The sequence below is a fragment of the Pelodiscus sinensis genome, chromosome 7 (genome assembly GCF_049634645.1).
Source record: "Pelodiscus sinensis isolate JC-2024 chromosome 7, ASM4963464v1, whole genome shotgun sequence".
NCBI classification, from domain to species: domain Eukaryota; kingdom Metazoa; phylum Chordata; order Testudines; family Trionychidae; genus Pelodiscus; species Pelodiscus sinensis.
This window is the reverse complement of record NC_134717.1, coordinates 71094664-71112013: the sequence shown is the minus strand read 5'-3', so window position 1 is coordinate 71112013 and position 17350 is coordinate 71094664. Positions and strand designations below refer to the sequence as shown.

The following is a 17350-nucleotide window of genomic DNA, read 5'->3' as shown; positions in this document are numbered from 1 at the left end:
TGTTGTAACAAAATAGAATGAGCATTTACATGAAGAGGTTTTGTGTGGGTTTATGAATAATTTTAATAAATTCACATTATCTAGACACGATGTCTAAGCTAGATTTCTACTTGGGATAAATGCTACTTGAGGGACTGTGAAACTATCAATTAAAAAAAAATCAGATTTCTTCCCCATTTTTGAGGTTATATAAAAGTGATATGTATTCCTACAATACATTCTTTGAGCTGGAGTTCAGCTTAGAAGTCCATATCAATGACTTGATTGTCAGAGGTCCAGCTAGAAAGCTGAAGTTTTCAAAAGCAAATATTAATAAATTGGGCAATTCATTGTTAAGTCTGTAGGAAATTTAAAAGAACACTGTAGTATACTAAAACTACACCAATAAAATGAGGAAATTGTGTTCAAAATCATTTTGGGTCTATAATTAAAGGAAATAAATAGACTCTAAACTATATTTGAGTTCTAGAATGCAACTTGACTGATCTGACCAAGTCAAAACATTTTTCTGTCATTCTTCTTACAGAAGGTTTAGTGTGTCGTTTATATCTTGTAGACTTTGTATAGTTCTTCTCTATTGGCAAACAATTTCTTTAACTTCTAAAGCTGATAGCACAATTTTCAGCCACATAGATAAAGAAAACTACAGGATTCAAACAGACCTGAATATTGTGTGATATACAATTGTTAATGAAATTCATCATAGCAAGAGAATATTTATCTAAGTTAATAATTAGGGCTGTCATTTAATTGAATGTATCTCACACGATTAATTAAAACATTAATTTTGATGAAACAATTAATTGTGATTAATAGCAGTTTTAATCACCTTGTTAAACAGTAATAGAATACCAATTGAAATTTATTTAAGTACCTTTGGATATTTTTCTAAATTTATAAGTATGTTGATTTCACTTACAACATAAAATATTAAGTATACAACGTTACTTTATTATTTTGATTACAAATATTTGCAGTGGGGGCTCTTGTACATTTCAAAGGAGGAATGCAGAAGTGCCTATTGAGTAGTCAATGGAAATCCCATCGACTACTCAACTAGTAAGTTAACCGCAATTTAATATCCTTATTCCTAGTCTGCTTCTGTACCCCAGATGCTTCCCAGATCCTGCATCCCATCCCTATTGCTCTTGATGGTAGCTCTGTCTCATGCACTGTACCCCTCATTTTTGTCCCTAGAGCCTAAGGAGGTCCATAAAATCCACTAACTCTAGAACCCCAGAAAAGTAAATCTGGTTTATGGGAAGCCCTGAACCTCAGTTTCCCCCTTCCCTTCCCCTCACTCCATGGGGTTGGGGCACCAGAGGAGAGAGGTATCTCAGCTGGGGCCACATCAGTGAGTATTGTGAGGTTTTGGAAGAGTTTTTTTTGCTTCACTTGTGTGGTCCCCAACTGATTTTGTGGGTGTGAGTCAGTGACCCCAGACCCAAAAAGGGTTCCCCACTTTTCCCATAAATAAAGAAAACATTGAAACCTTTTGTGTTGGACATACTATTTTCCTTTATTTGAAATGAAGTTTGACAAACTAACATGAGAAAGTTAAAACGCTTAATCTGTTTCATAATTTAAATTAAACTATTCTTACTAGCTGCAACTGGTTCAGAAAATCATATCACTGTACTCAGCAGTCTAGTTCTCAACCTCGCCCCTTCCGGGTTGGTCCATGGCCACTTCTGAATTTGTGAAGTGGCCCTCCTTCCAAAATTATTGCCCATCCCTGCAATATGGCTATATGCCTTCCAATATAGCAACAGGAAAAGGCCTACAGCAGGTGTCGGGGACAGGGCTGCTTCAGCCCCACGAGGGTTTGGACAGGTCTAGCTAACCAGTTGCCGCACAAACATGAAAGTAAGCCTAATGCTTATTAGATAACCAGTTTGTCAGTTAACCTTTAACATCCCTATACCCTACTCTGCAGCCACAGTCCTGGCACAGCCAGGTGCTACTCTTGTAGGGAGGGACCTGAGGCGAGTCCTGTCTCCCTACTGTAACCCCAGGGCATACCTGAAACCCGTAATTCCTGATACTGCCCCAGAGCTTGCACCCCCCCATCTTGGAGCCCTCACCCCCTGCAGTCTGCCTACTCCTGTGCCCCACCTCTGAGCTTCTCCTCTGTGGCTGCATCCTGAGCCAGAGCCCTAACCCTTCCACACACACTTCACCCCTCTGTCCCAGCCCTGAGTCCTCTCTCACAGTCCAAATTCCTCAGTCCACTCCACCACATATATTTTATGTGCACCAATTAGGGATGTAACATCCCATTTAATTAGTTAACTGGTTAAATGTTAAGTTTAACCGGTTAACTGATTAAAGAGGGGTGGGCAGGCTATTGTGGCTGCTGTGGGTAGGGGCTATTAAGTAAGGATGATGCTTACAGAGTTACTGGTTGACCAGTTACCCATTCACATCCCTAACACCAACATGGAGATGATATTTGACAGATCATCTCCATATTGGTGCATATAATAAAGTCATTCTGCACATGTGTGGAAAAAATTATAGGGAATACTGAAGGTGACCCAGCACATGTTTGTTTTAAGAACACTTTGACTCCAGATTTTACAAAACACAAAGTAGGTACCAGTGTGGGATTTCTAAAGAAAATTGACCCAGCACTTGACCCAGGGTTTATGAATGGCTGCAATTAAGAAAAGGAAGTACGATGAAGACTGCATTAAGTATGGCTTCATTGTCATGGGAAAAAAATGGGATTGGTCATCCTCAATGCGTAGTATGCCACACGGTTCTCAGTAATTATGCCTTCAGACCTAGTCTTGAATGACATTTGACGAAGAACCACGGCGCTTTGACAGACAAAACAAAAGAGTGTTTTGCAGCTAAACTTCAAAATTTGAAATGCGTGGAGCTGGACACTAATGAAGGTTTCCAAGAAATTTGGAAAGAGGATGTGAAGAACAAAATTGTGTTTAATCTGGACTGCCTTGCTGACGAATTCATCCGCTATTTTCCAGACAACCCCATTCAAATTAGTACGCAATCAGTTCAACGTTGATGTTGATTCATTGCTAGAAGTATTGTAAGAACAAGCACTCAAAATGAAATATGATTCAAGTGCGAAAGATAATTTTGAAAACTCAAGCTTGGAGGAATTTTGGATAAAATGTTTCCCAATTTACTCAAAAGTTGGAGAAGAATCGCTACATATTATTCTTCCGTTTTTGTTGATGTACCTCTGTGAAAAAAGCTTTTCAAGTTTAGTCATATTAAAAATGAAACAAAGAAATCGACAATGTTGAAAATGATTTGCGTTGTGCATTTTCATCTTTCAAACCTAGGATTTTCCAACTCGTGAAAAAAATGCATCATCCTTCACATTAAATTAGTTTTGTTTCTATTTCTTATGTTAAATTACACTTTTATTAAATTTTTGTGCCAAGAAAAACTATTTGTGCTTATTTTTAATTTTAAATAAAATGTTTATTCCAAGTTTTTGTGTGTATTTTTTTATTTTAAATTATGAATGGAATTTTTTGTTAAAAGGGGGGGTTGGATGATGGTAAAGAAGAGATGGAGAGGCGCAAGGGTTTCTAAAAAATCAAGAAGGGGGCGTGATGCCGAAAAGTTTGGGAATCGCTGTAGTAGAGATTATTCTACATTACTAATTAGCCAGCCACTCACTGCCCGGTTCTGCGCAGCCGCCGGCCTCCAGGCGGGGGAGCACTCACTGCCCGGTTTCTGCGCAGGCGGGGAAGTGTGCCTCCTGCCCCTTCCTACGGCTGCGGAGGAACCGGGCGGTGAGCTGGTGTGTAAAAAAAATTTTGTATACCCCGCACCCAAGTATACCCCGCGGAGGGGGTGTGTCTGCAGGGTTTGTAAAAACAAATATCACCCATGGATTATATTCGCTAAAATATGGTACCCTTTTCAATACTGTGATTTGCAAATTTCTTCCCTGGCCGGATACAGGGATTTTAGGGCCCCTTGTACCACATAAAAGCTGGAATAGGAATGAAACTCTTGCCTGAAATTCTTAACTGAACCAAACTATAATTTTACTGTCAGTAATTTTTAAAATTTCTTATTTTAGGTTGTAACTCTGAAGCTTCAGGAATATCCTTCTTTGTCTAATCTTGTCATTTATGTACCAGCTATTAATGGCAATAAGGTAACTAAGATGAGACGAAACACTAAAACACTTGATTCAATTCAGCTTCTGTTCAAGATAACTGAATATTATTTTTGTCATTATTGGTTGCAAGGAAAATGTATTAAAATGAGAGTTGTGCTAAATACCTTTACAAAGTATAGCTTTGCCTGCAGTATGTGATTCAAAAGTAGATTTTTCAACTAATTTAATATCTAGTCTGCTGAAAGTACCTATAATTCCAAACATGAATTACAGATTGTATGCTTACTCAAAAAAAGCAGATAGCTGTGATTTTCAGTCTGGTGCTTGCCAGTGGTTCTTTCTATCTATCGGTTTATTTGTAAGACAGTATGCATGTATGCTTTCCTAGCTCTGCATTTCATGTAAGCTGTTGCAGTAGCTGTTACAAAGCTGTTCTTTGATTGAGAAGGTCAGAGTAGGTGGTCTGTATAATCATGAATGAGATGGAAGATAGTTTCATAGAGAGACCATCTTTATGTTTATTTATAGTGCATATGTTAAGCAGCTTACACACGACTTTTATAATGGAGAGTAAGAAACACTGGTTTTAAGGTGAGGCAAGACTGTAATTTTAAATGAACTAAATATATTTTCTAGATTGTGGACCAAATTCTCTGCTGGGCTCAGTTCATATGTGCTGCTCCAGGAGCACAAAGCATGGTTACTGCTGGCATAGTTGGCCATATAAATATTCTTCTTCTGTTGGGGAATCCTTGAGGGGCATAGTCAGCTCGATTCCACTCTCTTTTCCCCCAGAGAATGAGGCACTGACCTGAAGATAGCTGCACTTTGTCCATGCCACAATATGTGGCAGCTGGGTCAAAATGAGAGCAAGTTACTGTAAAGCTATTCTGGCTTGCGCTAGTGACTGAACCCGCTGCAGGCCAGTCACTGTGTTTCAGCAGTCTTTTAGTGTTGTCCTCTGTCTGGGGTTCAGACAAGAATATGGCCAGACTCAATGCTCTAGCTTTATGTTCATTTCAGATCTCTGCAATAAAATATATCTATGTTGCAGTTTACTTTGGACTGTGAATTCTTTAAAGAGGATTCCCGAACAGTACAACTCCCGGTAACACATCTTTTTTCTTTTGGTAGGTATAATGCACTGCTCTTGCAAAACTTGAAAACTTAAATCAGGCCTTAAAATAGCTCCAAAGATCAATCTTTTATGTTTAAAGATAATTTCCTATTAAGCAAGCTTTATTTCACCCTTTCTATCAGATACTTCATAAATATCATATACTAGAAGATTTACCGGGCATTGCTTGGGTCCTTAATTCAATTGCTTTTTTAAAAATAAAATGAAAATGACATGTTTCGTTTAAATCATTGCTCTAGGGTGGAGCTGGGGATGAGGGGTTCAGTATGCAGACTTCCCAGGGGAGAGAGGACCATCCCGGACCTTTCTCACTGCAGCAGCCTGGGACCAGGGGAGAAGCACCTCTCCATGGCTGCTGCAGCTCCAGCGCGCATAGCCATGGCAGGGGTGTATGTTCCCCAGTTGGGCAGGTCCAGGTTCGTCAGGTCCCTGTGCTCCTCAGCCAGAGTGAGGAATGCAGCTAAAGGGGAGTTACTCATTTCATGCAGAATGACTGTTCTTCGAGAAGTGTCCCTGTGAGTAGCTCCACTGTTGGTGACAGGTTGCCTGGAGCTGCAGATCAGTTTCCCCTGTTGAGCCCATGCATGTACAGGAGGCATCTCACGGCACTCCCACTCAAGCCTTCTACTTGTGCAGCCCGATCCCTCCCTTTCAGTTCCTCATCTACACCAGAGTAAGTGAGACTCCAAGAAGAGAGGACGAAGGGAGGATTGTGGAGCACCCCACGGGGTCTCGCATCTCGAAGAACAGTCGTTACTTCAGAAAGTGAGTAACTCTCTTCTTCGAGTGATGTCCCCATGTGTGCTCCACTGTTGGTGACTATAGAGCAATATTCAACTTGCAAGGAGGGAGTTGGAGTCGTTGGCAGTGATGGACAAAACTGCAGTGGCCACCGCTGAATCAGATGCGAGTTATGGTAGTATGGCATAACGTTTGGCAAAAGTGTAGTCTGATGATCATGTGGCAGCTCGATAAATATCTCTTAGGGGAACATTGTTCAAAAAGCCCATGGAGGCTGCTGTAGCCTGAGTAGAATGTGTTCATGGTGGGTGCTGAAAGGGCCTATTGACTAGAGTGTGACATCTGACTAGGCATGTCAGTATCCACTTTGAGATCCACTGGGATGAAATAAGTATACCTTTTGAGTGTTCAGCAATAGAAATAAAAAATTGTTGAGATTTACGAAAGGCTTGAGTTCTAGCTACATATCTCGAGTTCTAACTATCAAGTTCAGCAAGAAGGTCTGGTGTGGTCTTGGTGTGACTTGGTCTTTTGTAAAGATGGTGTAGAGGGGCTCTGTCATAAGAGCCCTAAGCTCACTGACTGTCCTGAGGTAATGGCTAGTAGGAAGCAGACCTTCATAAAGAGTAAGGGAAGAGCAACGATGGCCAAAGGTTCGAAGGGGGGCCTGGTGTCAGCCGACGGTCAGGGCAGTGTGTGTGTGTGTGTGTGTGTGTGTTTTCGAGAAAAGGTTTAACGTCTGTGTCTTTACTGCTAGGACTGGGGTCCCGTTGCAGAGGATGGCCAGCAGGCCAACAGACGCCCCTTTATAGGAAGAGCTTATTACACCTCAGATTTTAGCTGCTAAAATGCAAGATTCCTTCACAGCGGGCAGCCTGGGAAAGACTGAGAGGTGCCTCAACGGATCTGCCACCTGGGAGTGACACAAATCCAAACGCCCAAGCTCTTCCTATGCCTATCCTTTTTGACCGGCTGAAGTTCTTTTAAATTGTGCTTGGTTCTATTACAGCAACTGAAGGAGTCAGGTTAAAACTTAAACAGTTACAGGTTTATTAAAAAAAAAACTTATAAAAGCATATGCTTACAATGGCTATTGCTCTATTTCTTAAATGCTAGCAAATAAATATATATATATATATATATATAGGTCTTAAAAATAGTTACAGGAAAAAAAGGTAAAGATAGAAAATAGAAGTAATGGTACCAAGTGACAGCTTAATCTTTAAAGAGCTCTAACACTATGTATATATATACTTAAACGAAGGACCGCATCCAGGTACAATTTTTACCCCTTTCTGTGCCTCTCGACTCCAGCGTGTCAGCCCAGGGCCGGTCTCTCAATTCCTAGGAAAGACGAATACGAGGTGGGCGTCCCCTCTGGAACCTCAGGAGATCAAACACCTAACCCGACCAGCCGATAGATGGTAGATTGACACTCAGAGAAAATGTGCTGCTGGACCCATCTATATACCCCTGGGGGCCCGTATCTTTTTTCTTATCTAAGATGCCGAATTGTACTGGTCCATTTTGTGGCGCCAGTTCTTACAAGCAAGTTCAAGTTAATTTACACTTGCAAGAGAGAGAACTAAATTGTGTGTACTACACATTTTTTTACTGGGCGAGAGATTCCTCCCCCTGCGGACGGCTGTGTGTTCGTATCAATATGGGTTAAGTCACGGACACTCCTTGGCAGCCTCTTTGTCAGCAATTGGCGTATCTCTGTTTACAGCCATTCACAGTCACAGCAGCCTGGGCCTTCTGCTCTGTGTGCCCTGTATGCTCCAGGCAAGCAAAAATGGATGTTACAAGGGGGGTTCCTGTCTGGCTACACCTGGTCAAGCAATCCAAAACAAGGTTTAAGTCCCATGAGGGAGGTGGAGTCCTATGAAACCCCTTAGGAACCTTTTTGTGACAGAAACAAAAAACAGGACTATGTAGCACTTTAAAGACTAACAAGATGGTTTATTAGGTGAGGAGCTTTCGTGGGCCAGACCCACTTCCTCAGATCAAATAGTGGAAGAAAATTGGCACAACCATATATACCAAAGGATACAATAAAAAAAAGAACACATATGAAAAGGACAAATCAAATTTCAGGACAGAAGGCGGATGGCGGGGGGGGAGTTAAATGTCTGTGAGCTAATGATATTAGAGGTGATAATTGGGGAAGCTATCTTTGTAATGGGTAAGGTAATTAATGTCTTTGTTTAGACCGAGTTATAAAGTGTCAAATTTAAGCATGAATGACAGTTCAGCGGATTCTCTTTCAAGTCTGGTGTGAAAAGGAAGCAGGATGCAGGTAATAAGTTATTGAGACAATGCCCTTTCTGGTTGAAATGGCAAGACATTTTTTTTTCTTTGTGATCCTGTCTAATATCTGTTTTGTGGGCATTGATTCTTTGGCGAAGTGTCTGAGACGGTTGTTCAATGTACATAGCAGACGGACACTTTCGGCACATGATAGCATAAATTATATTTCTGGATGAGCAGGAATATGTGTTCTTGATCTTATAACTCAATTGGTTAGGTCCAATAATGGTATCAGCAGAGTGAATATGTGGCCCACGAAAGCCCATCACCTAATAAACCATCTTGTTAGTCTTTAAAGTGCTACATAGTCCTGTTTTTTGTTGCAGCTACACCAGACTAACACGGCTACATTTCTATCACTTTTTGTGACAGGATGAGTAAATATGGAGAGTCTATCCACAGGAATGAGGATAGCTGTTATTGCCAAAAGGTGGACTCTTAGAGAAGAAAGTGAGAGTCTGAACATCTTAAGCTGTAATATGTAGTCCAGAATTATGATCAGTGGGGATATGCAAGGGTCTATCAGTTAGATCTGGCACTGTTGAGAGAGACGTGCCCATTTTTGTATGTATGTCTTTCGTGTGGAAGGTCTTCTGCTGTGGAGGAAATTTCCTTCGCTTGTTGAGAACATCGGGTCTCTAATTCCTTGAACCAGATAGGAGCCACGCTTGAAGATGAAGAGTGTGAGGCTGGGAGAGAAGGTCACATCAGAGTGGCAATGGGTAGGCAGCTTGAACCGATAGTCTGTCCAGGTATAGAAATTAGGTCTGGTGCGACCAAGAAGGAGCTATTAGAATGACATGAGCCCAGTCTCTGTGCATCACGTGTAGGACTATGGGAATAAGTGATATGGGGGAACAGTGTAATGTAGAGGGGCCCTCCATTGAATTAGAAATACATCTTCGGTCAGGAAGTATTTGGAGTAGAACCCTCTTGCGTGAAATTCCTTGGGTACCCTCTCTGTGGTTGCAAGCATCAGAAGGTGATCGATCTCCTGTTTTAGTCGGCTCTTGTGTGAAGGGTCCCTGAAGAGGGACGGAGATGGAGGGAGGGTAAAAGTAAAGGAGATAACGTATCCCATTCAGATTATCTCCAGCACTCAACAGACCAATGTTATGGACTCCCGATATGTTAGGAAGGGATGCAAACAGCGGGTAAAAAGATGGCAGTGCTGTGTTGGCATTGAATCGTAAGGGAGGTCGTGCAGACCCTCGACCACACCCTGAAACCTGCTGCTTTGAGGCCTGGGTGCTAAAGGGGCGACCCTGGTTGGAGCGCCTCCTCTGTGCATGCTGTCTTGCTCAGGCATCTTCATACAGTGTCTGTGGTGGCCGATTATATTGGCCATATCTATTGTGATTATATGGAGTGTATCACTTGCGCCAAAAAGGAGAAGTATACATGCCGAGGGTACTGAGCGTGGCTCTTGAGTCTTTGCTACTGTACAGCACCTCATCTGTCTTAGCTGCAAATAATTTTTGTTTGTCGAATGGGAGGTCCTTCATTTTGGTCTGAAGTTCACGGGGAACACCCGAGACCTGTAACCAGGATGCCCTCCGCATAACTACCACTGTGGCCGTTTCCCTAGCTATAGTATTGGCAGTGTCCAACGCTGCTTGTAGGCTGTGGTGCGGGCAATCGTATGGCCCTAATGGACTATGGCCTTCAAGATTGGTCTCTTTGATTCAGGGCAGTGTTGAGTGAGATTCTCCAATTTTGAATAGTTATTAAAATCATGATTTGCCAAAAGGACAGAGTAATTTCCTCCATGCTGCAACCGAGAATTGCTAGAGTAGATCTTTCTGCCAAAGAGATCTAACTTCTTGTGGTCTTAGTCTTTATTACCCATCCTATACTGTGGTAGTTCGGATCTCTGCTGGGCTGACTCTACAACCAAGAAATTTGGTTTGGGGACGTGTGAATAAAAATTACATGTCTTTCCTGTCCACCCTTTTACAGGTAAGCTGGATAGATGCAGGCATTTTCCATAATTCAGCTGATGTCTCCATAATTGCCTCATCTATGGGCAAGGCAATCTTCCCCTGCAACATGGGGTGTAAATTCTTCAACAAGCAGTGCTATTTTTCTTGCACTTCTTGAAGTAGAACTTGTTGACTTGCTTCCACTCTTTTGAATAACTCTTGAAATTTTTAAGATTGTCCATTGGGCATATGTCAGATGGAATGACTACATCATCTGGCAGCGATGAAGGATCTGGATCTGTTGGAGGATCCAGGTTCATGAGGATCTAGGTCCCTGTCATCTATCTGTCCCTCCTCCTCCTCAGAGTCTTCGGGTGGGGGAAGGGATTGGGTTGGAAGCAAGTATCTTTTTGCTGGTGTAGAGTGGGTTGAGGATTGCTGTGTGTTTGGGTCCCAACATTCCCAGGGCACCCACTGCAATGAATAGGTGGAGGGGGATAAACCCAGTGTAAGTACCAGAGGGTTGATGAGGCCTGACTCTGTAATCCAGGACTGTGATCCTGTTGGTGATGCATGCTGTGATGAGAATGGACTTACCTGGTCATCATCAGGTAAAAGACTCTGAGAGAACTAATTATGCGAGGAGAGCTGCGGGCTGGAGATACTGCAGGTGACAGACCTGTAGAGGCAGAGCACAAGTAAAGGTGTTTGCCCGAGTCAACTGTGGATCTGTATCTATTGCCAGCATGGCTGGAGTTGAGAGCTGTAGCCCTGAAGGTGGTACTGCTTTATTTGAACATGCCGTTTTTGCCTGTGGCAGTCTTTTGCACTGCCGGGTTCTTATGTGGGATTGGGTTGGAAGCAAGTATCTTTTTGCTGGTGTAGAGTGGGTTGAGGAGTGCTGTCTGTTTGGGTCCCAACATTCCCAGGGCACCCACTGAAAGGGAGGGATCAGGCCACGAGACATCTCCTGTGCATGTGCAGCCCAATGGGGGAAACTGCTTTGCAAGGCTCCGATCTGCGGCTCTGGGCGACCAGTCACCAATAGTGGAGCACCCGTGGGGACATCACTCGAAGCAGATCTGTGCATTTTCCCTTTCTCTTTCTGATGAAAGGGAGCAGTATCCCTGTATGAATCAGGAGAGGGAAGTTCAGCCCCCTCCTGCCTTTCCTAAAGGGCATCTGGGGAGGGGGAGGTTTGAGACTGGGGCAGTTCCGGACAGGAAGGGACATGTACTCTCAACCAGCCCCTTTCATCTACCTGGTGATTCTGTCTCCTTTCTGTTTGGGTACTCACCAAAGGCGAGTAGATTCAATAGATTGTCGAGCCCTGTGTTATCCCAACTTCCAAGGAAAACCTTAGTTGTAGTGATCTTTTCAAGCAAATCAGTCTTAGATTTATTAATTGGAAATCATATAGAATTGTCATTTCTACAGGGCTCTCTTCAAGCAAAACTGTATTAAATTCAACTGGTTTGATTTACAATGTGCAACTCCAGCACTTTGACCAGGTAAAATACTGAATTAAAACAAAATTGATATTAACTAATGAGTTCCTTTGGAAATGCATGTGAATAAGTGTGTTACTTGGGCTTTTTGTTTGTTTTAGATATACCAAGCTTTTAAAATCTACATTGAGAGTCACTGTCACCCACGCAAAGGTAAATGAAATGTTTTCTAAAGTTCACATAAATGGTTCCAATAAAAGCTGTTAAAATATATCTGTCTCCCAGCTCTTTCATGTTCCATACTGTAAAGTGATTGCCATCAGGTTCTTTTTTGTAGCATTTTTTTGCTGTTAAAATGGCCAGACTGAGGGTATCTCAACACTGCGTTGCTGTTTTGGAATACCAGAATATCCTGAAATAGCTATCCCATGTCTTAACAGCAAGTCCATTATTTCGGTCTCGCTATTCTGACATTCCTGTAAACCTCATTCTACAAGGAGTAAGGGATGTTTCAGAATAACGCTTTATTTCGAAATTTGGTGCTGTGTAGACAGTGCCAAATGATGAAATAAGCTATTTTGAAATCGCATCGAAATAGGATATGCAATTTGCATAGCTCAATTGAGTATCTTATTTTGAGGTACAGTACAGTGTAGGTGCACCCTGAGAACTTTGGAGACCTAAATCCTCTGTTCTATCCAATGAACAGATAAAATACAAGCAGTCTCTGTGCAAGCTTCCCAACCCTGCAAGTGTACTTTACCTCTCTTTCTAGAAGGACTATTTGTAAAGGAGGTAGGGGAATTCTGGTCTTCTTAACCATTACATTCTTGGTTTCTCTTTTAAGAGAGGTGTCACTCATAATAGTAGGCTTTTGTTAGGTTGACATTGTCTATCACGATCTGGACTATGAGCTCTAGAATTCTTGTCATGAATAGGAGCTGCAAAGGAGAGTCGGACTTACCTGCAGGTGCACCTGAGGGAGGGTTTTTTTTTTTTAATTTGTTTCAGGTGAGCAGCAGATTTTTCCCCAGGTAGAAAGAGAGACGGACTCTCCCAGGAACAGACTCCTTGAATTCGTTGAAATGTGTAAGTAGGGAAAAGTTTAGATAGTCCAGCAGGCTTATTGTTTTCCTTGTTTGGGGTTTTGGAAATTTATGTCTGAACTGGTTAATTGTTTTCTCTTGTTTAACTAAGGATTATAGCTCATGGATTCTCTACTTTAATCCATGGCTTTTAATACCCATTCATTTACTGTGGTTGCAACAGTAGTCTTGTTTTAATAATGAAAGCGTTTTCTTTTTGTTTTGGTTAATCGGTATTGGTTGAAATCAATTTCACAAATTTTTGTGTCCTTAACTTAGGCACGTAGGTTTATCTGGAAGAAGCAGAGCTCCATTGTTCTCTGCGGATTATCTCTGTGTATTTTCCCAGCTCCAAGCAAAATGGAGGTTGGGGCATAGGAGAGTTTTGCCTCAGGGAAGAGATTCCAAGTGATCTCTTCCCTGGAAAAAGGCTTATTTTATATTTTTAGTTACATTTGGCAGTGGCAGCAATCTGTCTTTCTTTTTGGGTCTTTTTGGGTCTCAGGGAAACAGAATGGACAAGTTTGTCTCTGGGAGTTAGACAGGTTCTAACAGAGTTTATTCTGCTAGCCAGCCCACATATCTACACTCCAAGTGGCAGGTTGGGGAATTGAAGCATGACACCTTGTATGGGAATGGACTTCAGTTGTCATTGATTGAAGTAAAATCTGAATTGTTGACTTAGGAATGAGAAGCTCTGTGTCTTAGTACCACTTTCCTGAACCAGTTACACCTTTCAATTCTTCTGGGTAAAAGATTTTTTCTGGCTTTTAAAAATTAACCCAAATGTTCTTTGTTCAGGTTTCAGTCTGTCTGTTTACACACTTCTTTTAAACAAAATCTGGAAAAAAATCCTGTTGTGAATAATGCATTTTTAAAAGAAAAAATGTGGGTAGTCTGGATATTAATGTACTACTTTGTTCCCCCCACTTCAGGAAGTCAGTAAAAGTAGGGGTAGGTGTTACAGTGCTATATGTTAGAGCTCATAATCACAGAATAATTGGTTTTATTCACCTTTATCCTCTCCCTGTGCGTTGGCTTTTTACTTTTTTGTTCAGTAACTATATATCCAAAAGAACTGTAGTTCATTCATAGGTTATATTAACGACTCAATATGTGTATTGGTATGCCAACTGTATTTTACTTTTATCACTGCAGTTTAAACACCTTACCCTGCTAGGCTCTATTTCTGTTTGTAGATATAATTTATTTCAGTGTGTTTGTGGGAGAGTGGTTAGAAATAAAAATAATTAGAAAGGATTTATCTATGCTCCTAAAGGGCCCTTGCAGCATGAAAAATCTTGCCAAAACTACATACTGTGCCATATCATATGCCCAACACTGGAAGAACCTAGGATTGTGGTGAAAGCATGCAAAAAAGATGATGTAGATGTAACCACCTGCAGGTGCATTTGAACCTGGGACCTCTGGAGCTTAGAGTAGGAGCCTCTACAGCAGGTGTCAGTAACATTTCTGAAGTGGCATGCCAAGAGTTAACCCTCCTTCCCTGGACTGTGCTGCTCTCCCAGGAGGAGGGGAGCGCTCTCTCCACCAGCTGCCCTGCAGACCACCTGTGGCAATGCAAAACTTTCCACGGACTACCTGTTGCAAATAGAAACTCATTGTTAATTACATAACTACGCCTGAACCATTTTGCTAGTGCTGCAGGCTGTGGCTCCGGGGCTGGGGCAGGCAGAGCCGGGGGCTGGCTCCAGCACTGCCAGGCACAGAGGGGTGCTAGGGAAGGGGCTCCTCAGCCCCGCATGCAGCCCATGGGGAACAGCCCGGGCCCCAGCTCCCCACCTGTGCTGGCCACCAAGTCCCAGCTCTGCAGAGCAGGCCCAGCTGCGCCTACTTGCAAACCAGGAAGCCTGTAGCACTGGAGCAGGGGTTAACCCCTTAACTCCTGGGAATTTCACACCCAGGCCGGGAAGGGACAGCCCAAGTCACATGCCCTCATGCTTCTCCTTCAGGCCCCTATAAAGCCAGCTTGAGCTATAAAACACTTATTCTTATCTCTCGCTCTCTGTAGTCTAAGCACCACTACATGGAACAATGAATCACACCCACTAGGAGTGTGGGTTACATAGGCACAGTGGAGTGCTTATTAAGCTTTTCTAGTCTGTTTTTTGGAGGAGAGTTCACACATTTAACTCTTTAACTGTCATATATTGTATCAATCACACACAGTAATGCAATTTCAAACTTTATACTGTTAACCAAATGTTAACTCTTAATATATTACTATATGGCTTGCAATTTAGATTTCTTTCTAGACTTGTGGATATAGTTTGTATTCTCCATTTATTCCTGTCTTATAAAGTATCACCAGTGATTTTTAGAAGTCCAAACTGTACCAGTTGTTGCTGATATTTGAAATGTAGAAATAATCATGTTATCCATTATATTGAACTATGAATGAACTACAGTAATTTTAATGTTATACAAGGTTTCATAATTCATTTGTACTTCTATTTCTTTTCAGAAAGGAAAACTAGTGTTTACAGACTTCATATACCATGGTCACATGAAGACTCAATAACCGTCTCTAAGTAAGGAGTTTTGAGATTCTGTTTTTCCTGGTTATCTTTCAAAGTAGAGTTTACATCCCAGACACATTAGAAGAGTAACCTGTCTGGAATTGGATTTTTCTCTGTCTTAGACATTTGGGTTGCCTCTCTCATCCTGTAAATACCAGAAGTAGTTCAGACTTGTCCATGAGATTCAGAGGGTAGGCTGCACTTCTTCCTTTTCCCTCCAGGATACTCTTAATTCATGGAGACTAATGTGGTGGCCACCGTCAAGACCCAGGTAGGCAAAGAAGACAACCAAGCTTAAAGCAAGGATAAATACCTTTATTGGATGTGAGGATCCTGGCTTTAATCAGGGAAGAGCAGATAGGGAACATAGAATTGTCCCTGACACAAGGAGTATTTCAGTTGAGAAATTGGGAGCTCAGCTATTCCTTTTCATAACAATTATTTCTTGGTTGCAGTCATATAGGAGAGAAGAGTCTCAGAAATTCTGTTCTAGGAAGGCACAAGCCTCGCTGCATTTTCTTTATGGACAGGTGAGGGTTGTATGCCTCAGTCTTTTTTCCTTCCATATCATAGAGCACTAGAACTTGAAGGGACCTTGAGAGGTCATCGAGTCCAGTCCCCTGCCCTCACGGCAGGACCAAGCACCTGGTCTAGACCTGTGGTTCTCAACTGGTGGTCCATGGACCACTGGTGGTCATAGTGACTTTTTTGGTGGTCCACAGGAACGTTGTCCAAAGTCACACGGTGTAAGCAAGCACCGCCGTTAGGCTGTCTTACGCTGTGTTCACATGCACGTAGCGCGTCATCCATAGTGTCACCTGCAGGAGGAATTCTTGGATCTGAAAAAATAATTTTGCGGCTCAAGACGTGTACCAGCAGTCTACCATAGAGAAATTTGGGGCCAGCATGACCGGGAGTTACCCAAATCTGTCAGCACATGCAGTCAGATTTCTTTTGCCATTTGCATCAACTTAAGTGTGAGAGACTAGATTTTCATGTTTGTTGCACGTTAAGTCCAAACAGAAGAATCGGCTTGCAGTGGAAAGCGATATTTGTTGTGCATTATCAAGTACCACTCCAAATATTGAAAAGCTTGTCAGTGAGAAGAGAATCCAAAAATCTGTTGGTAAGAAATAAATTTCAAACCAGAATGTTCATTGTCTGCTCTTTTTTATCATGTTTCAAAAAGGAGGTGGTCCATGAACATTTTTTGGTTGGCCTGGTGGTCCGTGGACTGGAACGAGTTGAGAACCACTGGTCTAGACCATCCCTGACAGATGTCTATCTAGCCTGCCCTTAAATATCTCCAGAGATGGAGATTCCACAACCACCCTATAGGCAATTTATTCCAGTTTTTAACCATGCTGACAGTTAGGAAGTTTTTCCTAATGTCCAACCTAAACCTCCCTTGCTGCAGTTTAAGCTCTTTGTTTCATGTCCTATCCTCAGAGGCCAATGAGAACAATTTGTCTCCCTCCTCTTTGTAACACCCTTTTAGATACTTGAAAACCGCTATCATGTCCCCTACCAGTCTTTTCCTTGCCAAACTAAACAAGCCCAGTTCTTTCAGTCTTTCCTCATAGGTCATGTTCGCTAGACCTTTAATCATTCTTGTTGCTCTGCTCTGGACCTTCTCCAATTTCTCCACATCTTTCTTGAAATGTGGTGCCTAGAACTGACCACAGTACTCCAATTGAGGCCTAATCAGCGAACAGTAGAGCAGAAGAATGACGTCTCGTGTCTTGCTTGCAACACTCCTGTTCATGTTTGCTTTTTTTGCAACAATGTCACACTGTTGACTCATATTTAACATGTGGTCCACTATGACCCCTAGATAGTCGCTTCCCATTTTCTATGTGTGAAACTGATTGTTCCTTCCTAAGTGGAGTACTTTGCATTTGTCCTTATTAAACTTCAGTCCGTTTACCTCATTCCATTTCTCCAGTTTGCCCAGATCCTTTTGAATTATGACCCTATCCTCCAAAGCAGTTGCAACCCCTCCCAGCGTGGTATCATCTGCAAACTTAATAAGCGTACTCTCTATGCCAGTATCTAAGT

General features: G+C 42.1%; 1 protein-coding gene across 4 annotated transcripts in view; it reads left to right on the top strand.

Annotated features, from left to right (window-relative positions):
* The window catches only part of PGAP1 (post-GPI attachment to proteins inositol deacylase 1), an 84478-nt gene that overhangs the window by 27832 nt on the left and 39296 nt on the right, over positions 1-17350 (top strand). For 2 of the 4 annotated variants that reach the window (XM_075934243.1, XM_075934245.1), the window contains exons 13-18: positions 4067-4144; positions 5163-5238; positions 11657-11730; positions 11829-11880; positions 15238-15304; positions 15748-15822. In XM_075934243.1, coding sequence (XP_075790358.1) covers positions 4067-4144; positions 5163-5238; positions 11657-11730; positions 11829-11880; positions 15238-15304; positions 15748-15822 — 422 coding nt within the window. The remainder of the gene's footprint in view (positions 1-4066; positions 4145-5162; positions 5239-11656; positions 11731-11828; positions 11881-15237; positions 15305-15747; positions 15823-17350) is intronic. The other 2 variants (XM_075934246.1, XM_014570887.3) reach the window with 1 other exon arrangement.